The following is a 21101-nucleotide window of genomic DNA, read 5'->3' as shown; positions in this document are numbered from 1 at the left end:
GCACCGCTTTGGCCAGGCGGGCATAGGAGCCCCAACACCAAAAGCAATCATAGGTTGAGGGACACCCCATGGCACAGGGTGCTCTGGTCCACCCGACCGCAGGCTCCCACCCCGCTGAACCCCCCAAGAGCAGCTGCCCCCGGGCACCGCGAGCCCTGGGCATCTTTGGGGCGCCTGCCGGCTCGCTGCCCCGGGACCACCGCTGCTCCTCCCGTCACTGCCCTCCCCCCGGCACAGAGACCTGCCCTGGCAGCCGGGGTCCGGCCGGCCGGCACTGGCCGAGTCTCTGCTCCCCGGGCCCGCAAGCGCACCGCCATTTCGCCCCGGGGCCAGTGGAAATTGGCCTCCCCCAGCCCCTGCCAGCCCCCAGGCCCCACACATCGAGCGAGCGCCCTCCCAGGGCTGAAGTGCTACTTATCTTTAAAGCTTTTGCAATAAGTCTTTTTAGTAATTATTATTTCTAAACCGCAGTTTTGTTTTTATTATTGTCATTATTATTATTTGCATCCTGACCAAAATTAGGAACTGGGGGTCAGTCCTTTGTATCCAGCGATCGCCCAAAGATGACGGGTTGGCCACATCCATAAATTTTCTTATGGATTTTTCCTAATGTTTCATTGTGATTCATTTATTTATTTTCTTTCTTTCTCTTTCCCATTAAAACTTTTAAAGATGGGGCTGGGATTTGACCTTGACGCTCACCTGTTGAAGCATACACTTCTTTGTTTCTATTATGTCATCTGCATTTTATATTTCTTATATATAATATATATGACTATATATATATGTGTACATATATATATATCTCTATATATGCATCATATCAGTGTAGATATCCATCTAGTAGCATTTAGGCCTTGTTCTTGTGCTATTTTTTTTTTTTTCCTGTTACTGATCTCTGAATGCCTTCAAGTGTATAAAGTGTTGAATTCTCTCTGGTATCTGTACTATGTACACACATTTTCATAGGAAGCACAATAAGATGACAGATGCATTGTACATCAATACCTGCTACTCTTAACGATGATATAAAGAATGATATAACTCATGAACACTGAGCCTTTCTCTCTTGCTGAGCTGCTGGAAACACTCCCCAAGGAGGCAGGCGGGGACAGCATCATCCCAGGATGTTCTTGAAGGCATCACTGAAATCCTGGAGCCAAGACCAAAAGGAGGGGGGGAGGATAAAGCTTTGGTCCAGACTTCCAGTACCGTCTTTAAACGCACAGGTGAATACCAGCAACACCACAGCTGATGTTGAACAGTCACATGAAAGCGTCCCTTTGCTAAGTGTTGTGCTAATGCGGCGACCGCTCTGGGTACCCAAGCGAGCTCCAGCAGCCCTGCCTGGTCCTGCACTGCCATGTGAACTCGCCCCGAGGGACACTTAGGGCTGGAGGATGGGAACTGACTTTTGCTCTCAAGCAGGGGGAGGAGAATTAACATATGCACAGCTGCTAATCTTTGACAACTCTAACACTTCTGTGGTTTGGGACAGACACCTGAGATTCAGCAGAAATGAGTCACTAGCTTGAATGTCACCTGTTTTTAATTTAACCAAGTTAGCAGCAGTCGTAGCTCAAGCCATATGTAAGCACACCTTTTGTCCTAAAAACTTCCAGCTACAAAGAGCAAAAGTAACATGCCAGATCCAACTCTGGGCATCCAACAAAGCCCTCAGGACCCCATGGAGACTGAATAATAGCGAGTGGGCAGTGGGCAAGGAATACTGAAATGCCAAACTCCCCCCAGTCACTCGGCTCTGGCCATGTCCCTGTTGCTCCTGGAAATGGCAGATGGGTGTTTTGCATTTAAACTAGAACAGTCTTACTGCTATTCTGGTCCTTCTCTGCCAGAGCTGGTGCTGCAAAGGCCAAGGCCACAGGGTGGGCTTTGAATAGGAACAAGATAATATAGCTAAGCCCAGAAGGGAGTTAATGAACCTAAATTAATTGCAGCCAGCCACTGTGAGTAGCCAGAGCAGCTGACCATGCCTGCACCCTCCACAGCGGCTCCTGTTGCAGGGGGCAGGCAGTGACCCTGTCTCTGCAAGCTGTAATCTCTTCCACAGCTCCCCATTAACCTGCTGGGTTGTGCTGGGAGGAGGTCACCCCATCCATCTGTCACAGCCTCGCATTGCATAGGCGCATCCCCAGCCTCAGCACGGCTGTCTGAGCTTTCTGCTGCCGCTGGACACGATGTCTGTGAGCCACAGCCCGGAACAGACTCACAGAGGAGGTGCCTGGACCCCAAAGGCAGCACAGCCGATGCGATTCCCATGGGCGTACAGCGGGCAGCCAGACAGGACATCAATGTGAGCAGCTCTCGGGTATGAAGTGGAGAAGCTGTCCATTTTCAGACTCAAGGCTCTACAGCGCACGCGATCCGTGCCCAGCAGGGCAGCGTACACGGGCCGGGGAGCTTCAGCCTGTTTGGGATTACGGCGGCTCACGGATGGGCGCACCGCGCGTAGGCTGCGTGGGGCTGGCAGTCTGCAAGGTGTGTGGTGCAGGCAGCGTGTGTGCATCCACGTCTGTCACTCGGTGGTGCGAGACTCACGCTGTGCACAAGACAAGGAGTTAATTACATTTTACGGGAAGCATCTCTGACGATCCACGCGAGGACAGGGTGTGACACACCTAGGCCTGAGATGCTGGGAAGCACCTGCTTGCACGCTGCTGTGTTTACCTTGCAGATTGTGCGGCTGCTGAAACCCTACAGAGCAAGGATTAATCACACAACACGCATATAACCACGGCAGAGATAGCATCACCTCTTCTCCTCCCTGGCAGTAATTCCCAGTTACCACTTGCTCATCGCTAAAGCTGCCAGCAGAAACAGGCGCTGAGATATAATTACACAGTCCTGGATGCTGTTCGGCTGCCTGGAGCCAGAGCCATACTGGTTGGGGAAGAAGGTTTCAGAGGAGCTGCCTTGTGCCAGCAGGTGCAGTAAAATGAAGGTGCACAGGGTAGCATTTCGAAACCATTTCCACTGGGAGAAGCAAACAAACCAAACCCTCGGGGCAGAGCAAAGGAGAAAGAACAAGTGTAAGGAGACACTGAGCCAAGGAAGCTGGGGTTATTTTATCCCTGTGTTTCTTACAAAACGCAGCTAGTGTCAGGGGACAAAGAGGGCTGGTCAGAGAGCACCCCTGGGGACAGAGGGCTGGGGTAGCTCTCAGCTCGGCTCATGCAATGCGGGGTCTCTCGAGAGCCTGCAGCTCACCTGCTCCCTGTGCCAAGCCGAGCAGCTCTCTAAGTCTCACTTCCCCCTCTCAGGTAGCCCTTGCTTTCTCTCACTCTCATCCTGCCTCACTGTGTGCGTCCCTCCCAGGAGGGCCAGGCAGCTTTCCAACCTGCCCAAAAGGCTCCCGCCAGGCTTTAAGTCTCAGTCAAAGTTGCATCTGAACAATACGGAGCAGATAAGTTCCACTGCTTTTCCTCCCCATGAATATTTCATAAGGCTGCTGGGCGCCAAGCCGGTCGGTGGTGGCATTAAATTAACTGCACGGACACATGGATGCTGAGACAACAGTTAATGGCTGTGCTCAAAGCTTCATGTTTTTCATCAAGGATAGGAAATGCCGTATCTGGCAGAAAAGGTGCCAACACATCCCCACTTCTTTGCTCAGTCAACAATGCCATGCACTCTACAGGACAGCCCCCGAACTGACCCATGATCATCATTAATTGCTTAATTGATACTTGTGGTGTGACTGCTCACTTGGCTTTTTTTCCACAGATTAATGCTGGCTGGATTTGTGTCCCTTTTTCTCTCTGAGCAACCACAAGGGTAAGTGCTCCAGGAATAGGGAACTTAATGCTAATACTTACACAAAGTGGCCTTTAATTCTAACATCATGCTTTCTGTAGCAACCCAAATCATTGTCAAGAGAGATAGGAATCCTTTTCTTGGGTGCTCAGCCTAAACCTGAACAAACTGACTCCATTCATGTCCATTTATACCCCCATAAGCTTACTTCTTAAGGTGTTAAGGACGGCAGTTCTGGTGAGAGGTGTTATTGCCAGGTCTGCACGTTGGAGTCTTCCATCACCAGGGCAGGAAAAGCCGCCTTCCTCCGAGCACATCCCAGAGCAAGGGAGGCTTCAGGACCAGCATCTCCTGCAACAGACACATATTTATAACAGTTAAGGCCAGGCAAGCGTAGGACCAACACCCCAACCCTCCTCAACTCCAGAGCAGCTCCGACTGTAACGACTCCTGTGCAGGAACTCCAAGGGCTGCAGGGGAAATCAGCCAGGCTAAGTTAGGACAGGAGAGATCAGAACAAGTGCGACATCAGCTGAGGCAGGTAGATGAGTCCCTGAGCATGCCTGAAGGGAGCTTGATGGCTGCCAGCCTGAGGATTCAAGGAGCTGCAAATTCTCTTACAGGTGGTTTTGCACAGAGATGAGAGCCCCTAGCACACACCCCACTGCCTCTCCCCCACTGCTCCTAACACCCACAGCGCTCTCCACTCCACCACGGCCCTTGCATCCCCCACGGGCTCCCCAGAACATTGCCCCCTGCACCCCAAGAGCAACCCTCATGGAGCCTGTACCCTTCCCTGATCCCCCAGGACCCTGCCCCAAGACCCTGCACCCTCCCATACAGCCCCAGAACCAGCCCCAGGACCCTGCACCTTCCCATATACCCCTGTGACCCCAGCACCCCCAAGACCCTGCACCCTCCCATACACCCCTATGGCCCTAGGACCCCCCAGAACCTGGCCCCAGCACCCCCCAGAACCTGCACCCTCCCATAGACCCCAATGGCCCCAGGACCCCCCAGAACCTGCACCCTCCCATACACCCCTATGGCTCCAGGACCCCCCAGAACCTGGCCCCAGCACCCCCAAGATCCTGCACCCTCCCATAGACCCCAATGGCCCCAGGACCCCCCAGAACCTGGCCCCAGCACCCCCAAAGCCCTGCACCCTCCCACAGACCCCCGTGGCCCCAGCACCCTGCACCCCCCAGCGCGGGCCTCCAGCCAGCAGAGGGCGGCGGTTGAGGGCGGCGCCTCTCTAGCGCGGCACGCGCGCGGGCTCTCTATGACGGGCGTCCGGTTCCGGCCCGCTCCCCTTTGTGCTGGAGAAGATGGCGGCGCGGGCGGGATTCCAGTCGGTGACTCCCAGCGGCGGCGGCGGCGGGGCCGCTGCTGGGGCCGGCGCGCTGGGACCGGGCACGCCGGGCGGGCCGGTTCGCATGGGCCCGGCTCCGGGACAGGGCCTGTACCGCTCGCCGCTGCCGGGAGCCGCCTACCCGGTGAGGCGGGGGAGGGGCCGGCGGGGGCGCGCGGACCGGCGCTGCGCGGGGCGGGGCGGGAGGGCGCGGGGGCGACGGGGACGGGGACGGCCCCTCCCGGTGGGCACTGGACCGGTTTTCTTCTCTCCGCAGCGCCCCGGAATGTTACCGGGCAGCCGGTTGGCGCCGCAGGGCCCCTCCATGGGGCCGCCCGGTTACGGTGGGAGCCCGGCGGTGCGGCCCGGGATGGCGCAGGCCAGCCTGGATCAGGCCCGCAAGAGGCCGGCGCCGCAGCAGCTCCAGCAGGTGCAGCCGCAGGCCGTGCCCAACCGCAACCACAAGTAAGGGCCGGCATCCCCGGGCAGCGGGGGCATCCCCGGGCATCCCCGGGCAGCGGGGTGTCTCAGGGCGTTTTGGGGCATCCCCGGGCAGCGGGGGCATCCCCGGGCATCCCCGGGCAGCGGGGTGTCTCAGGGCGTTTTGGGGCATCCCCGGGCAGCGGGGGCATCCCCGGGCATCCCCAGGCAGTGGGGCATCTCAGGGCGTTTCGGGGCGTCCCCGGGCAGCAGGGGCATCCTTGGGCATCCCCAGGCAGCGGGGCATCTCAGGGCATTTCGGGGCATCCCCAGGCAGCGGGGTGTCTCAGGGCATTTCGGGGCATCCCCAGGCAGCGGGGCATCCCCAGGCAGCAGGGCATCTCAGGGCGTTTCGGGGCATCCCAGGCAGCGGGGCATCTCAGGGCAGCGGGGCGTCTCAGGGCATCCCCAGGCAGGGGCACACACGTGTTGCCTCTCTCCCCAAACGCCCCATGGGGAGAGGCCGGGTTTGGAAATCGGCGGGCGAGCGGTGAGTCCTCGCTGAAGCGGGGACTGTGCCGGGCGCGGGGCAGTGGGAAGCCTCGGTCACTGAGTCGGTGCGATCGGCTGGCTGCGCTTGGCAGCACAAAGCTTTTCTGTTCGGCTCTGCCTTCGCGCTGCGCTTGGGCTTCTCACGGCTTCTTTTTGTTGGGTGGCTGAAAGGGACGTCGGCCTTCTTGCGCAGCTCCTTCTCTGGGAGAGGGGAAGCTTCCAGCAGATAAAAGACTAACGTGCAGCTGCTAGACAACAGCAAGTTTATGTAACGTTTCTGGCAGTATAATGTGATTCCCCAGTAACGCTGGTAATTCATCCCTTGATTTAAAATGCGTCTCCTAGAAAAGTCAATCTAAAGCTAATTGAGGCTAGAGAGGCGCTTTGATTAGGCATTACGTCAGTACGCCCTTTCCAACTCGATGTAACCCCGCTTTCTAAGCTCTTGTTAGGGGATCTGAAACATTCAGGTAATTAGTCACGCTGCTGCAGGGTTCATCAGCTCTGCAGTGCTGGAGGCCTGTCAGGGGCTGTGGGGAATAAAGAGCCTGACTCTGCATGCGCTGACGGTAACGATAAGTGCCTCTGAAAATCAGAGCCTGGGCCCGAGACTGGCATCCAGGCTGAGAGCACTGTTAATGCCGCGCTACTAAACCAGAGAAAAAGCCATCGTCTTGCTCCCTTCGTGAATGCCTACAGTTAATTTGCACAAAGTGGTTGCCATTTTAATGCCTGCGTGTGCATCTCCTTCCTTAACAGTGCTAAAAAGAAGAAGATGGCTGACAAAATTCTACCTCAGAGGGTGAGTGGCACATGCAGTTGCAGCCTGTGTTGACACGAAGTAGACGGGAGAAGTGCGGGCGTGCTGACGGTGATTTGCATTCTTGATTGGCTGTAGATTCGTGAGCTTGTACCCGAGTCTCAGGCCTATATGGACTTGCTGGCCTTTGAAAGGAAATTGGACCAGACGATCATGAGGAAACGCTTGGATATCCAGGAAGCTTTGAAGCGACCCATTAAGGTAGGGGAGGGCTGCACTCATGGTTATCATAAGCAAGGTTTGGAGGCTCTTGCTTTAGTTAAGACAGCAGGAGGGCACTGAAGCTTGGGTCATGTCCCTGTAAGCGTGGCATATCAGGAACCTTAATGCTCCAGATATAATCGAGGAGTGGAACCAGAAATGCCTCTTTTCTTGCTGTCTGCCCCAGGAGAGGGGGAATATGAAGCAGCCAAAACTATTAAGCTTCATTTTAGCAAAACATAAGCAAGATATTCAGCCCTGTATTTCAGAATTAACACTGAGACGATGCTTTTTCCCTTAGCAAAAACGAAAGCTACGTATTTTTATCTCCAACACCTTCAATCCAGCCAAGTCAGATGCAGAGGATGGTGAAGGAACAGTCGCCTCCTGGGAGCTTCGGGTGGAAGGGCGGCTGCTGGAAGATGTAAGTGTGAAGTACCCAACCGCAGAGGTGACTTTATGGATCTGGAATTGGCAATGAAACCAGTTTCTTAGTGTCTGAGAGCATAGCTAGGGGCTTGATATCCTCCTTCATCTCTGTTTTCCAAGGAGTCTGATGGTGACGAGACCGAGAGCCCAACTTGGAGACCGATGGGTATCCCCATGGCAGGACATGAGTTATACAAAGTTCTTATAGCTATAAGAATTAATGGTGAGAGCAGATCAGTGGCACTTGTGTACCCTGGCTCTGAGAACCAGGGCGCTTGCATTGTATGTAATCGCTGAGCGATTTAATTCCTGCAAGCTCATCTTTAACTCCAGTCTTTCACTTTCTGACTTGGAACTTGATTTTCAAACACATGTTGGTGAATTTAGGTGTTCAGAACTTAAAGGAACGCTGTCGTGCACGGTGGCTGCGCTTGAGTGCTGAGACTTGCTGTCCTAACACTTTTCCTTCCTGTGTTGCTTGCAGTCTGCTTTGTCCAAATATGATGCCACCAAGCAGAAAAGAAAGTTCTCATCCTTCTTTAAATCTCTGGTCATTGAACTTGATAAAGACCTGTATGGCCCTGACAATCACCTAGTAGAGGTGAGCTTCTTTTTGCTGTGTTACCTCTAAAAATGGGTTGGTGTTTCAGCAGACAGGGTTTGTATATCACTTGTAACTTGAGAGGTGGGGATACTTAAGGCTTGAACAAGTGGTTTGGAGGCAGGAGCTCTTGAATTCCTATCTTAGCTTTTCCTCTGACTTGCGGGAGGACTGAACAAATGTATTAACTCTTGTTTCAAGCTGCAAGCGGGAAGAAGGTGAACTTTCTCTAGGTGGGTGGGATTTACTGGCAAGCTTGTTGGGTGCCAAGCAGCAGGAGCAAAGGGAACTAAGTGTGAGAGTGCTTCTAAATGCCCTCTCCTGTTCCAGTGGCACAGGACTGCTACAACTCAGGAGACAGATGGCTTCCAGGTGAAGAGGCCGGGAGATGTAAATGTGCGCTGTACTGTCCTTCTGATGCTGGATTACCAGGTAAGATGTTGGGAGTAGCAGTGCTGGGCACGTACTGTTAGCTGTGCCTGTGGCCATCTTGCCTTTCTGTGCTTTTTGTTTCAGCCTCCCCAGTTCAAATTGGATCCCCGTTTGGCTCGTCTCTTGGGGATTCACACCCAGACCCGTCCAGTGATCATCCAGGCATTGTGGCAATATATCAAGACCCACAAGCTCCAGGACCCCCACGAACGGGAGTATGTCATCTGTGACAAATACCTCCAGCAGGTAACAGCGTGGCTGGAACAAGTGACTCTCAGCTTTTCTTTGTCAGCAGCCGGTGATCGCTGGCACTGAGCTCCCATTCCTTTCCTTAGCCCTGTGTTTCTGTCACAGATATTTGAATCTCAGCGGATGAAGTTCTCTGAAATCCCACAAAGACTTCATGCGTTGCTTATGCCCCCAGAACCGATCATCATTAATCATGTGATCAGGTGAGACTGGTCGACTTGACTTGATATTTCTAGGAAGAAGAGTGGAAGGGATGGATGAGGCTGGCACAGGAAGACGATGTAATATGTTCTGATTTTCAGCAGCAGTTCCCATGTTGCCTGTCATTGTTTGTACAAGAACAGCCTCCTCTTTCGTTTACCACATCCCTCTTTTCCACAACTCACTCCCACATTCATGCTGTCCTTTGCATTACACTTTTGTAGACAGAAATCTGCTTGGAGCAATCACGTGGTCCTTGTGCTGCAAAGCCATCAGCGGAGCTTTGCTGCTTGGTGTTAGAGCTGAAGCTAACACTAGTGTGGCTTGTCCCTGCCTGCAGTCTGTATGCTGCATCATCCTAGAGGAGCTACAATTTGGTGCTTTCTTGAGCTCCTCACTTATTTTGGCTTCTTTCTTGTGGATGCTTGTAGTGTTGACCCAAATGACCAGAAGAAAACAGCTTGCTATGACATTGATGTGGAGGTGGATGATACCTTGAAAACTCAGATGAATTCCTTTCTGCTATCCACAGCCAGTCAACAGGAAATTGCTGCTCTGGATAACAAGGTAGGAAGAGCTCCTTCAGGTCTGCCCTCCTCGTTGCTGGGTAGGATGTGTCTCTGGAGCAGGTGAGCCCTGAACAGGCCAGGAGTTCAGCTTTGCTCAGCTGTGCATTTGGAAGCTGGCGTGGGGTCAGCTGTACTCACAAGCAGGTGGCTTTACCTAGAAGCACAGTTTTGAAGCAAATGGTTAGTGGGAAAACTGGTAATACTTAGAGCAGGAAACTGGGAATTGAAAATCCTATCTGATAGGTGTAAGTCAACCAAGGGAGTACAAGAATTTGCCTGCATGTGTTGGGTCTCTTGATTCTTCTGTCTGACTTTTTCCCCTATTCAGCAGTTTAGTTGCTGTGCTTATCTCCTTCAGATTCATGAAACAATAGAGACAATTAACCAGCTGAAGACCCAGCGTGAGTTCATGCTGAGCTTTGCCCGAGATCCTCAGGGCTTCATCAACGACTGGCTACAGTCCCAGTGCCGGGATTTAAAGGTAAAAGCTTTGTCTTTTGTGGAAGGTGGATCCAGTCACACGCTTCCCTCATTATAACCAGCTCCCGCAGAGAGAGAGAGGCAATTTCCTGCTCAGAAAGCAAGACTTGGAGTCAAGCGTAAGAGCTTGACCTGACTACTGAAATTTCTTTGAGGAAAGTGGAGGGCATGTGGGTTTGCTCAGCACAGCCAGAGCTTTTGCACTCCCTGAACTGTTTTGCCCTTTGTGCTCTCCAGACAATGACTGATGTTGTTGGGAATCCTGAAGAGGAGCGTAGAGCTGAGTTCTACTTCCAGCCATGGGCTCAGGAAGCTGTGTGCAGATACTTCTACTCCAAGGTGAGCATCCCCGGGCAGCGGTCCCTTTCCATAGCCAGTGGCTCAGAGTACCTGTCACTCCTTGCTGATGGTGGAAAGGGGCAGTGCTAAGCTGCGCTTGTAGACACTGCTGATGCATCTTGGTCGCAGTTTGAGTTCACCCTTTTCTAGCTGGGTCCTGTGTTACTCGGATGCTGCGGTGCTGCACCATCTGAGTATGTTAATGCTGCGATTCTGGCTTCTCTTGCAGGTGCAGCAAAGACGGCAGGAATTGGAGCAGGCCCTGGGAATCCGTAACACATAGGCTGCTCCGCTCCTCCCCAACCAGAAGGCATCACAGCTATTTGTGGAGACAGGGAGCTGCAGAGTACGCCGCTAAGGCTCACATAATGCCACTCCGACAGCGAGGCCCGCATCATTATTCGTCCTGGCATTGTCCCTGTTGGGGCAGCTCCAGGACACCTGGGGTCTTCTGGGGTGTGGCAAGCAGACAGGCTCCAATGAGCACACACTTCTACCTGGTTTTCTTCCTGACTGTTGCCTTGTCAGTCCCAAGGCTGCCGAGAGCCTACCCTTGACTCCGCACTGCCTGTAGTGTCCCCAGTAGCCAGTACGACTGCTGACTTGGAGCCTTTCTCAAGTTCAGAAACCACAGCCCATTCCTCCCCAACTAGCATCTAGTTGTGGCACACGTGAGACCCGGGTCTGGGAAGCCTGGATCTGCTGTAAGGGTGGAGTTCTGTGGCTAGGCTCTTCCCTGCCTCCTTCTAGAGCAAGGTGCCAGGAGATGTAGCGGGCAGGATGCCACGAGCTGACATACCTCCCTGCCCTTACTCCCTCGCTTGGAGGGTGCTGCTGCACTGGGCTGCCTCATAGGTCACGCTCCTCCTTGAGGAACTTACTGGACTGTGTAGAGAATCGCTTCTTCCCTCGTCCCTTTTTCCCTGCCCTGTTCCCTTTGTGTTCTTTGACAGACTGGTAGGCCAGGATCACAGGGGAGATGAGGCATTGGCTTACTGCAGGGATGTGGAAGCATTGGAGTGGTGAGACTTCTCTGCACTTCAAAAGGCCTACACTTGCGGTTCCAGCAAGCCGTCGGGCTGCTTGTTTTCCCTGTAGCAGGGAGAGGGGATGCAGCAACTGCCTGGTGGAACTGTGCAGGGGCGCGGTGTTGTAGGCTCATTCCTTTGGGACAGTTATCCTGTGTCACTTGCTGTGGGGACCAGAGGCTCCTTCGTGTGGATCCGAGGGTGTAACAGGACAGTCCTTGGGAATGGACATAGCTCCAAGCATATACAAGTTAGCAGGTGTTTCCATGCTGAAGCTCCTGTGGTTTTTAGTCAAGTTTTAGGTTCTGGGGCTGCCGTAAGGCCCAGCATGGTTCAGGAATGTACAAGTAGATTTTCTCTACTGTGGGGAGTAGCAGCCCAGATGCCTCTTTATGGAATGAATTACTAGTGAACTAGTGGTCAGGTGTAAGAGAATGGCTTCTCTTAACCCGGATCTCACTATTTCTGCTCGGGACTGTAATGCAAATGGACTTGAAAGTTGGTCATATTCTCTTGGAATAGCGCAAAATCGTTGCTGACAAACCCCCCTCATCCCCACACCCAGCTTTGGTGTGGTTGGGAAGGTTGCTATGAATTTGGGAGCCTGGGTGGCCCTACTCCTTGTGTCTGTGTTACTACATGTCTGTGAGTAATAGACTCTCGATTTCCCTTCTCCTTTGCCCCCTTATGAAATGGCTCCTCTGTGGTACTGGGGTGAAGGTCTTGGTGCTGATGAAGCAGCCCACTGACTCCTCAGGGTAATCACACATGAAGGATGCTGAGTACTGCGTAGGCAAACATAGCTGTTGCAGAATAACTGCTTTTCTTAACTGAGTATTATGGTTTTTTCCATGGACCAAAATTTTTTTTTTTGTACTGTATCCTTGTAGACGTCACCCAGTTTTAATAAAAGCCTCCTGTGAAGGAAGCTGTCCTCCCTCCTTCTGTGCTGACAGCACGCTTTCTCTCAGCAGCTGCCTTGGTGGATGTCACTTCATGTACTTGCCTGGGAAGAGACAGGATTATCTCCACTTTTTTTTTTTTTTTTTCTTTAAACAAAGCCAACTGGGTTAAGAGACTGGAGGGGAAAGAGTTCTTCATACTTTGGCCTTTTATAGAGAGCCTTTCATGTAAGGATCTCCTGGCTTGCAGAGTCTGCTAAGCCTTTGCAAAGCGCTTTTGTGGTAAACAAAGTTAACTTGAGCAAAACTGGAAATCCAGTGGCCAAGCTGCTGATAAAATCTAGACAGCCCAGTTTCCACACTCCGCTGCCTTGTGGAGTTGTGACAGCCTGTTACAAGCCCCATGGGAGTCAGGCATAATTTTGAGGAAACTCCATTAAAGTTTACATAGAAGGGTTTAAAACTATGCAAAAAGGGCATTACTGTCTTCACCCTGCCTTCTTTATAAAAATAGAATGTAATGCTTTACAGAAAACCTGTAAGCCCTTGTTGCAAGGGAAGGAGGTCCTCTGTGTATAGAGGAAAGGGCAGTTTGCCTCCGGCCAGGCAGCGTGCTGCTGCTTCAGGCTGAGATGAGGGCAGGAGTTGTGTCCTGGGTCTGCAACCAGATGGGTCCTATTCCTTACTGGGGGAGAAAATAAAATGCTTTTATGCAGCAAAAGGGGGAGAGAGGCTCAGCAGAGTCGAGTCCTGGTTCTGCAGAGATGCGGTGCCTGAGCTGTTTCACCTTTGCTGCAGGGGAGTGATGCGCACCTGCGGCGCAGCCGCGCGTTGCTGCCCACCGAGCTGCAGCACCGGCTGTGCCGGGGAAGGCGGCCGGCTCTGCCGCCCGGGGGCACGGGTGCCCGGTTCCCCCGGGGGCGAGGCGGGGCCGGAGGCGGGATGGGGCCGCCCCTGCTCTGGGCGGCCTTGAAATACCAGCGGCGGGCTCAGCGCCACGCAGTGCCCCAGCTCCCCGCACCATGGGTGGCAAGAAAGTCTGCGTCGTGGGCTCCGGCAACTGGTGAGCACCTGCTGCCCGGCACCCGGGTCCCCTCTTCCAGCACGGCGCGGTCCCCGTCCTCCCCGCTGCCCCACGGGACCTGGTGCAAGCCGTCCCCGTTTCACCAGGACCCCCGGTGACCTCTGGTGCGCTGGGCTCCCTGGTGCCAGCGGCTTCGGTGCCTACGGCTCTGCTCTGCCCACACAGGGGCTCGGCCATCGCCAAGATCGCTGGCAGCAATGCGGTGCGGCTGAGCACCTTTGAGAACCAGGTGAACATGTGGGTGCTGGAGGAGGAGGTGGGTGGCCGGCGACTCACAGACATCATCAACACGGAGCATGAAAACGTCAAGTACCTGCCCGGGCACAAGCTGCCCCCCAACGTGGTGAGTGTGGCCCCGCCAGCGGCCTCTCCGCTGAGCACAAGGTCCAGTGCTGGCAGCCGGGTGCTCTGGTGAGAGGTAATAAATAGCTCTGGGAGCTGCTGGTGTCCTGGACTCGGGGTGTGCGCAGGTAGGGGATGCACCGGGCTGCACGGGACTCCTTACACCCACTCGGTGACCTTGATCTGTGCTCAGACGAGCTGCAGCCCTGGCTGCTCTCACTGCCCACTTTTGCCCCCGCGCTGGCATCCCACCGGCTGGGCTCCAGCCTACGTGGCTGCCTCCGAGCTGGCAGCGGCAGCGTGCAGAGCGCCCGCAGGGCCTGCTGCCCCGGCTGGACACTCAGCCCCTCGGCATGCGCGGGCCTGCTGAGGCTCCCGGAATGAGCCCGGCTCTTTGCACCACCGTGGGACCAGCTCAGGCTGCTTTCGCCCTGCTCTGCTCCAGCCCCTCTGCCCTGCCAGCTCTGGAAGGGGACCTCGGGGCAGCGACTTTGTGCCCTTCCTTCCTTTACAGGGAAGCCCCCAGCCGTTGCTCTCAAGCCCCTGCTCCCCTTGTCCTGGATTCAGGACACGCTCATTGCACAACTACTGACACAAGTCCCTGATGACAGTCGTATTCTCTTCAGGTAGCAGAGCCAGACCTGCTGAAAGCCTGTGCTGGGGCTGACATCCTCCTGTTTGTGGTGCCCCATCAGTTTATCGGCAAAGTGTGTGACCAGCTCAAGGGCCACGTGAAGAAAGATGCTGTTGGGGTGTCGCTCATCAAGGTGCGAGCAGGAGGAGCGCTGCCGGGGCACTGGGCCGAGGGGGCTTAGCCGGCAGCAGCCTGGCTCGGAGGGGCTGCAGAGGGAATCCTGGGGGTTTGGAGCAGAAACTGGGCTCCACGGCTGGGGGGCATGGGGAGAGTGGGAAGTGAGGGCAGAGTCTTCATGGGGATTTGGAGGTGTGTTGGTGGAGGAGAAGGGCGAGGGCGTGTGGGGGATCTCAAGCGCTATGAGGAGCGGGGTGCACCTGAGCGCTGGGGGGGCTGTTGGGGTGAGAGTCGGAGCACGGCAGCACAGGGAACGATGGGATCGGGGCAGGTGCTCATCTCTGTCCCTGGTTGTCTCCCAGGGGGTGGACGAAGGACCAGATGGGCTGAGGCTGATCTCGGACATTATCCATGAAAAACTGGGAATAGAGATGAGCGTCCTTATGGGGGCCAACATTGCTAGTGAAGTGGCAGAAGAGAAGTTTTGTGAAACAACCATCGGTAAGGAGCCAGCATCCCTCCTCGTTAGCAGCCTTTGTTTCTGACGAGCAGGAAGAGGTAAAGAGGTGACCGTGCTGCAGCTTAAGCTGCTCCTGCCTAGGGTGAGCCGGCCCTTTTTCCCTGTGCAGGCAGTGAGACTCCATAGGAGCTGGATGAACTCACTCACAGGGTTTACGATGTGATTGCTCGCTTCATTAAAAAGAGAGTTATGTGGCTAAAAGTTCCTGCCAGCAGGGACTCTGAGCATCAGGCAGTCTGCCTAGCACAAATTAAAGGGGTGGACACCAAGAGGCCCTTTAGAAATCGAGTTCCTACCTTCATTTCCTTGGGCTTCAAGGGACATGCACCTGGATCTCATGTTATTGCCAGCCAGAGCCGCTTGAAAGTTCATCTGGTGACTGTTCCTAACATCCTCCACACTGTTTGTCAATCACGCACAGCAGCCAAAACCAACAGAACAGTTTGCTGGGTTAGAAGTTACAGGATTCAAAGTGTCTGTATTTTAAACAAAAGCAAACATGCTGCGCAGGAGGCTGCAGAGACTGGAGAGGTATAAGCAGAGCACGCTATAACTGCGAGCACACAGAAACGCTCTCGCGCAGGAAACTGCAGGAACAGGGAGAACGGCAGCCTCCAAACCCAAATTTGCAACCTTTGAAGATGCCTTTAATCTGCTGGGCATGTCATTTCTGTCTTGCTTGACACAGCAGTAGGGATTGTCCCTGTCTTCTGGGAATTCCAAGGTTGAACCTTGCTTATCTGCCAGGCAGTGTGTGCTTGGCACTTTGTGGACCTGCAAACGTTTAGCAACATCCATCAGTTGGGCAATAGGTTCCTCTCGCTGCACGAGCTGCAAGGGCTATGCTGCAGGAACACACCACTGGCCAGGAGAGCAGCACAGTCCTACCTTAGGCTCTCCCCCATCATCTTCCTCCTCCCTTTGTCTCATCAGGCTGCAAGAACGTGCAGCATGGGCAGACGCTGAAGGCGCTGATGCAGACACCGAACTTTCGGGTGACAGTGGTGGAGGATGCTGACACTGTAGAGATCTGCGGCGCGCTCAAGGTGGGTGAGCCGCTCACTGGGGTTTGCAGGTCTTGGTTAGCAGAGCCTGCGGTTCTCTAGGGCTCTGCAGGGAGCTCTGGGGAGGAGGCTGCCAGTTGAATGAACCCCACTGGATATTGCGCTGTGGCTCGCTGAGACCTTTGGGGCAAAGGCCAGACTCTGGAGGGAACTGTGGTGTGTCCTGTTCAGCTGCTTGGAGGGATGATGATCGCTGGCACAGGCAGGGGCAGGCAGGAGCCTGTGCTTGGGATTACACAGGCAGCTCGTGGACACAGCAAAGCCCTGAGCTCTGTTGGGAACAGATCCCTCCACGCTGCTGCTGTTTTCCAGAACGTTGTGGCTGTAGGAGCTGGTTTCTGTGATGGGCTCGGCTATGGAGACAACACGAAGGCTGCTGTGATCCGTCTGGGACTGATGGAGATGATTGGCTTTGCCAAACTCTTCTGTAAGGGCCCCGTCACCTCCTCCACCTTCCTGGAGAGCTGCGGGATTGCTGACCTCATCACTACCTGCTACGGTGGCCGCAACCGCAAGGTGGCTGAGGCTTTTGCCAAGACTGGGAAGGTAAGCAGAGCGGGGAGCAGGCAACATTGATAGCTGCATCAACCTGCTGAGCTGGCAGCAGGATGGACCCAGTTAGAACCATGGCAACCTGCCTTCACTTGCCGAGTGCCACAGCCTGGCTCCAGGGAAGGAACGTGGGGCAGCGGATGGGGTTGCAGGGTCCAGCGCGCTCACTGCCGGGTTGTTTCAGTCTATTGAGCAGCTGGAGAAGGAGATGTTGGATGGGCAGAAGCTGCAGGGCCCCCAGACGTCTGCCGAGCTGCATCGCATCCTTAAAAGCAAGAACTTAGTGGAGAAGTGAGTGCTCTCATCTCCCTTGTCTGCTCTTTTGGGGTGGGGCTGGGATCTTTCCTGCAGCTGTGGGAGGGGAACCCCACCCGTAGTGGCTCTGCTGTTCAGGTCAATCTCTGCACTGCCCACGTCAAACCAGCTGGGCAGGAATGGCCGGTTGGGTGAGGCACCGTGCCACTGTCCCACCTGCTCCTGCCCAGTGGTCCCGGGTGTCGCAACAGAAGTTGAGGTGCTCTGACCCTGCCAGCTGCGGTGACAGGGCAAGGGGTGACTTTGTTCATCTGCCCACAGGTTCCCCCTCTTCACAGCTGTGTATCAGATCTGCTACGAGGGCAAACCCGTTACCGATGTCATCAAGTGTCTCCAGAACCACCCTGAGCACATGTAAGCAGGGTCTGCCTGCAAAACCACTGATCCTGCCCAGATGAGTGGAGAGCTCCTGCCCGCACCAACTCGCTCTGCTGCTGCAGCTTTGTAAGGAGTCCAGATTTCCTGGGAGCCTTTGCAGAGTGCTGGAAGGGCAGAGGTTCCTTTTCTCAGCCCTGGACACTGCCAGCCTGAGCCTGGCATCTGCACAGAGGTACCTGCTGATCTCCCTCTCTCTTTGAAGGGCTCGTTTAGCTTCTACTGCTGCCTAGGGCCTGCCCTGAGCAGGGCCGAGTGTCTTCCTCCTTTCACTTTCTCTTGCTGTGATGGATTCTGTTCTCGGAGGGACTCTGCCAGGTCATCTTGATAGGGATCGCATACGGGCTGTGCAGGAGGCACTGCCTGGGAGGACAAGCTTTGCTATTAGCCCTGTGGGGCCACTTTGCATGCTACCAGCCCTCTCCTGCTTGCTGCTGTTGCTTTTGGCTTAACTGTCCCGTGGCGAGGGCATGGTTCGCTGCCAGGCTCCACTAGGGCAAGTGTAGCTCCTAAAGACTTTCAAAGGGGCTGAGAATCGCTGCTCTTTCTGAGAAGTACCAGCACAGAAAATTGTATTCTTTGCCACCCTGCCGTATGCTGCTTCCCCAGCCATGGCCAGCTGCGCCAGCTGAACGGTACGGCCAATGCTTTGTGTGTGAGGGCAGCCCCAGAGCAAGACTTCAGAGCTTGTTTATTTAGATTTTTTGCTCTCACAATCAAACCTTGCCCCTGCACCCAGTGAACTCCCCTGTTGTCACAGATTTGCCTCTGCTAATTCCATGCCCACTGACTGTCCCCGGACAGCCCTTTTCCCTTATATCGTTTGTCCTCTGGCTGGCTTTGGCAATGCAGGGACCAACTGCCCCAAAGTCTTTCTGAGCAGCTGGCAGGCTGTGTCGCCCTTGGCAGCGTACCTGACAAAGCAGTTGGGTCATGTTGCTTTTAGATGAATGATCCATACTAGCTTTTTGCCTTCTTTCTGGCTTGCTCCAGTCTGTGCCTTAGCCTGGTCTTCGCTTCTACTTGGCTTTATAGGAGCTAAGAAAGCAGGTCCCACCCTTTCCCTGCCGCCCCTCCTGTGAGGGTGCTGGAAACTGCCCGCTAGCACAAGGGGCAGCAATGGACGCACAAGAGGTACACGGAGACCTCCAACATCACAGCAGAGGACAGAGGTCTCGTGCCTCATGCTGTGGCTTTGAAATTTGCCCCTTGTCCGGCTGGGTGCCGCGTGCCTCTCTGGTCCTCTGAAGCTGGCTCACTCTGCTCGTGTTTGCTCAGGCCAGCGTGTCCAGCGGTTCACTGATCCCTGTCTGAGCTGGCAGGCCGGAGCTGCTGCAGCTCTCACTGTCCACCCCCGGTCCGGGTCCTGGTGCTGCTGGGTCTCTGACTCACAGTGTACTTTATGAACATTTAAACTAATAATAAACTTGGAGAGGAGAGAGGAGACACGCTCTTTGCTCTGTGGCTGGTGCAATCTTTGGGTTGGTGCCTGCTGGACTTGCTAAGAGTGCAGAACAGGGCACTGTCCATTCCCTCCTGGCTCTGCACCCTTGTGTGCTGTCCCAGAAACAGGAAGAATGCCCCTGCAGGTCCCTGTTCAGTCACAACATAACACTGTGTCCCACTTGCTTTTTCTCAGCAGTGGTTCCAGTGTTAAAGTTTGGCTGTAGGACTGAAGAGGGTTGAGATTGCAATGTTGAACTGGGTACAGAATCTTAACTCTTCTACCTGGGGCCTGCAGGAACCAGGCCAGGACCCCACTGTGCCCCATGTACCCCAGGCCTCCCCTTCTCTGATGTTTTGGCTTCTCGGGACATGCTGTGTTGTTTTATTCATCTCTTCCCAACTGCTTTTCGCGGACTTGCCTTGTCCCCGTCTTTGAAATGCATCTCGTACTGAGTGACCTTTCCAGGAGTTAGCCCTCCGCTCAGCCTCTTGCTAGGGGAATTTAATCTGCTGGCACTGCAGTTGTTTCTGTGCCTTTTATTAGACACGCTTTCTCACTAGGCACCCTACGACCTTTAAATTCAACTGAGCTATCATACGGAAAGTAGCCAGCATCGGCTTCCTCTAATGAGGAACTTTATTGAGGTTGGAGGGAGGATAAAGGAAGTCCAGCGTGTTCCTGCAGGGCTGGCACAACTTCTAGTTGCCTTTGTCTTGAAGTGCTTCAGGAATCCCAGCTCAAGTGTTTGGACACGAGGCTCACAGAGGAGAGAGGGTCTCTGAGCTCTCCGCCCTCGACACGTGGCAATCTCTCACTTTGGCTTGCTAAATTCTTGCCAGCCCCGGCCTGGAGCTGCAGCAGGATCCGGAATTGTGTTCTGGACTTGCATTTAGCTGTTAGCTCCTCGGTCATGGAAGTGCTTTGTGCATCCCTGCTCCTGTGGGTTTCTTTGATGCTATGCGCTGCTGGCAGGGCCGAGTCCCTGCAGGCCTTCCCAGCATTTGCTGAAGGTCCCAAGTCTCATCTGGGGGTGGCCAGTGGACAAGTGTCTTGCTTTTAGATGCCCCATGCCTTGCACTAGTGCTGAAGTTCATGAGCTATAAAAAGTTTTCCCTTTGCCATTTGGAGTTATGTTCTGCAGCCTCAGCACATCCAGGCTCTGCAGGACGCTGCAGCCTCGGGAGCTGCTGCTGTGCAGTGGCCTGGGGAAAGGATGAGGGAGAGGGGCGGGTGGCCTGGCTCTTGCAGCCTCAGTGCTTGACAGAGCCCTCAGCGCCGAGCCCTGCCGTGACAGCACTGTTCAAACGCTAGCAAGGAGCTCGGGGCTCGGGAGGAGAGCACCGCTGGGTGTCAAAAGCTGCCCTAGTGCCTTTGGAGGAGCACGGCCTCCTGAAGGAGCCTCGCTGGCTGTGAGCACAGGCTGGGCCCTCAGGGAGGGTGGCGAAGCCTCCGAGCGCCTCAGCAGGACTTGGCGTGGCCTTTGCTCCATCCCCTGTGCAGCTGAGGACAGTCCCCTCAGGGCTGCTGGCACCGCAGCCACGCAGGGCGACCTGTGGCGTGCCTCGTGGTGAATGGCCCAGCCGAGAAGGGCCAGTAGCAAGGGCTGTGCTGAGCAGAGCGGGGCCCAGGGGCCGCAGGCCGGGGCAGGCCGGGGCGGCCATCAGCCGGCGGGCCGCCATCACCCGGGGGCTGCGCCCGGAGCGGCGCCTGAGGGGAAAGAGCGGCAGCGCCGCCGCCCGCCGCGAGGGGGCGCCGCAGGTCCCGCGGGAGCTTCCCGCCTCGGCAGACTACACGTCCCAGCAGGCAGCGCGGCGGCTCCGCCCCCCTCCGCCTCCCACGTGACGGGCGGGGGCGGGGCTCTGACCGGAAGCGCAGCGGAACAGCCCGGCGGCGGTCCCGGATCCCCGTGGTGGTACCGGAGCCCGGCGGCGGTCCCGGAGCCCGACGGCGCAGGTACGGGGACGCGATCCCGGCGGGATGGGGCGGGGGAGGGAGCGCTCCCGGCCCCGCTGATCGCCGCCTTGTGTTGCAGGCGCAGCCATGGTGTCCGGCAAGCAGCTGGCCGACTTCGGCTACAAGGCCTTCTCCGGTTCCATGGCGCTGCTGACGGTCTACGGCGGGTACCTGTGCGGCGTCCGCGCCTACCGCCTCCTCCAGCGCCGCCGGGAACGGGAGGCCGCGGCCGGCCCCGACAGCTGAGGGCGGCCCGGGACCCGGTACCGCCTTTCCCGGCTGGGGGGAGCAGGAAAACGGCCCCGCGGCCTCCCCAGGCTGGGGGAGGGAGACGGAGCGTAATAAAAACC

At 55.5% G+C, this 21101-nt stretch overlaps 3 protein-coding genes across 4 annotated transcripts; all 3 read left to right on the top strand.

The window, feature by feature from the left end:
* Window positions 1–5102: 5102 nt before the first annotated feature.
* Window positions 5103–10793, top strand: SMARCD1 (SWI/SNF related BAF chromatin remodeling complex subunit D1). 2 transcript variants are annotated; one of them, XM_075724935.1, is made up of 13 exons: window positions 5103–5270; window positions 5403–5590; window positions 6857–6899; window positions 6996–7118; window positions 7420–7542; window positions 8032–8148; window positions 8479–8580; window positions 8665–8826; window positions 8935–9032; window positions 9462–9597; window positions 9958–10080; window positions 10317–10418; window positions 10648–10793. In XM_075724935.1, the coding sequence occupies exons 1-13, from the start codon at window positions 5103–5105 to the stop codon at window positions 10699–10701; spliced, it is 1539 nt and encodes a 512-aa protein (XP_075581050.1). In that variant the 3' UTR covers window positions 10702–10793. The 2 variants fall into 2 exon arrangements, with proteins under 2 accessions (XP_075581050.1, XP_075581051.1); XM_075724936.1 differs by lacking the exon at window positions 9958–10080.
* Window positions 10794–13370: 2577 nt separating this feature from the next.
* GPD1 (glycerol-3-phosphate dehydrogenase 1) lies at window positions 13371–17334 on the top strand. Its single transcript, XM_075724977.1, has 8 exons — window positions 13371–13411; window positions 13598–13775; window positions 14470–14541; window positions 14888–15026; window positions 15979–16091; window positions 16422–16655; window positions 16846–16952; window positions 17238–17334. Exons 1-8 carry the CDS (start codon window positions 13371–13373, stop codon window positions 17332–17334), a joined length of 981 nt encoding a protein of 326 aa, XP_075581092.1.
* A 3504-nt stretch (window positions 17335–20838) lies between these two features.
* COX14 (cytochrome c oxidase assembly factor COX14) lies at window positions 20839–20997 on the top strand. Its single transcript, XM_075725092.1, has one exon. It carries the CDS (start codon window positions 20839–20841, stop codon window positions 20995–20997), a length of 159 nt encoding a protein of 52 aa, XP_075581207.1.
* Window positions 20998–21101: the final 104 nt, after the last annotated feature.

Source organism: Pelecanus crispus, chromosome 26, assembly GCF_030463565.1.
Source record: "Pelecanus crispus isolate bPelCri1 chromosome 26, bPelCri1.pri, whole genome shotgun sequence".
Lineage (NCBI taxonomy): Eukaryota > Metazoa > Chordata > Aves > Pelecaniformes > Pelecanidae > Pelecanus > Pelecanus crispus.
Note: the sequence above shows the minus strand (reverse complement) of the source record. Positions and strands in the feature narration are given on the sequence as shown.

What these genes read in the sequence shown, in the direction of transcription:
- SMARCD1 (XM_075724935.1), top strand. Translation starts at nt 5,103, where the DNA reads ATGGCGGCGCGGGCGGGATTCCAGTCGGTGACTCCCAGCGGCGGCGGC. An exon ending in AAGGGCGGCTGCTGGAAGAT is followed by an intron (nt 7,543 to 8,031) that starts GTAAGTGTGAAG and finishes TGTTGCTTGCAG; the next exon opens with TCTGCTTTGTCCAAATATGA. An exon ending in GTGACAAATACCTCCAGCAG is followed by an intron (nt 8,827 to 8,934) that starts GTAACAGCGTGG and finishes TTTCTGTCACAG; the next exon opens with ATATTTGAATCTCAGCGGAT.
- GPD1 (XM_075724977.1), top strand. Translation starts at nt 13,371, where the DNA reads ATGGGTGGCAAGAAAGTCTGCGTCGTGGGCTCCGGCAACTG. An exon ending in ACAAGCTGCCCCCCAACGTG is followed by an intron (nt 13,776 to 14,469) that starts GTGAGTGTGGCC and finishes GTGCCCCATCAG; the next exon opens with TTTATCGGCAAAGTGTGTGA. An exon ending in AGCAAGAACTTAGTGGAGAA is followed by an intron (nt 16,953 to 17,237) that starts GTGAGTGCTCTC and finishes ATCTGCCCACAG; the next exon opens with GTTCCCCCTCTTCACAGCTG.
- COX14 (XM_075725092.1), top strand. Translation starts at nt 20,839, where the DNA reads ATGGTGTCCGGCAAGCAGCTGGCCGACTTCGGCTACAAGGCCTTCTCC.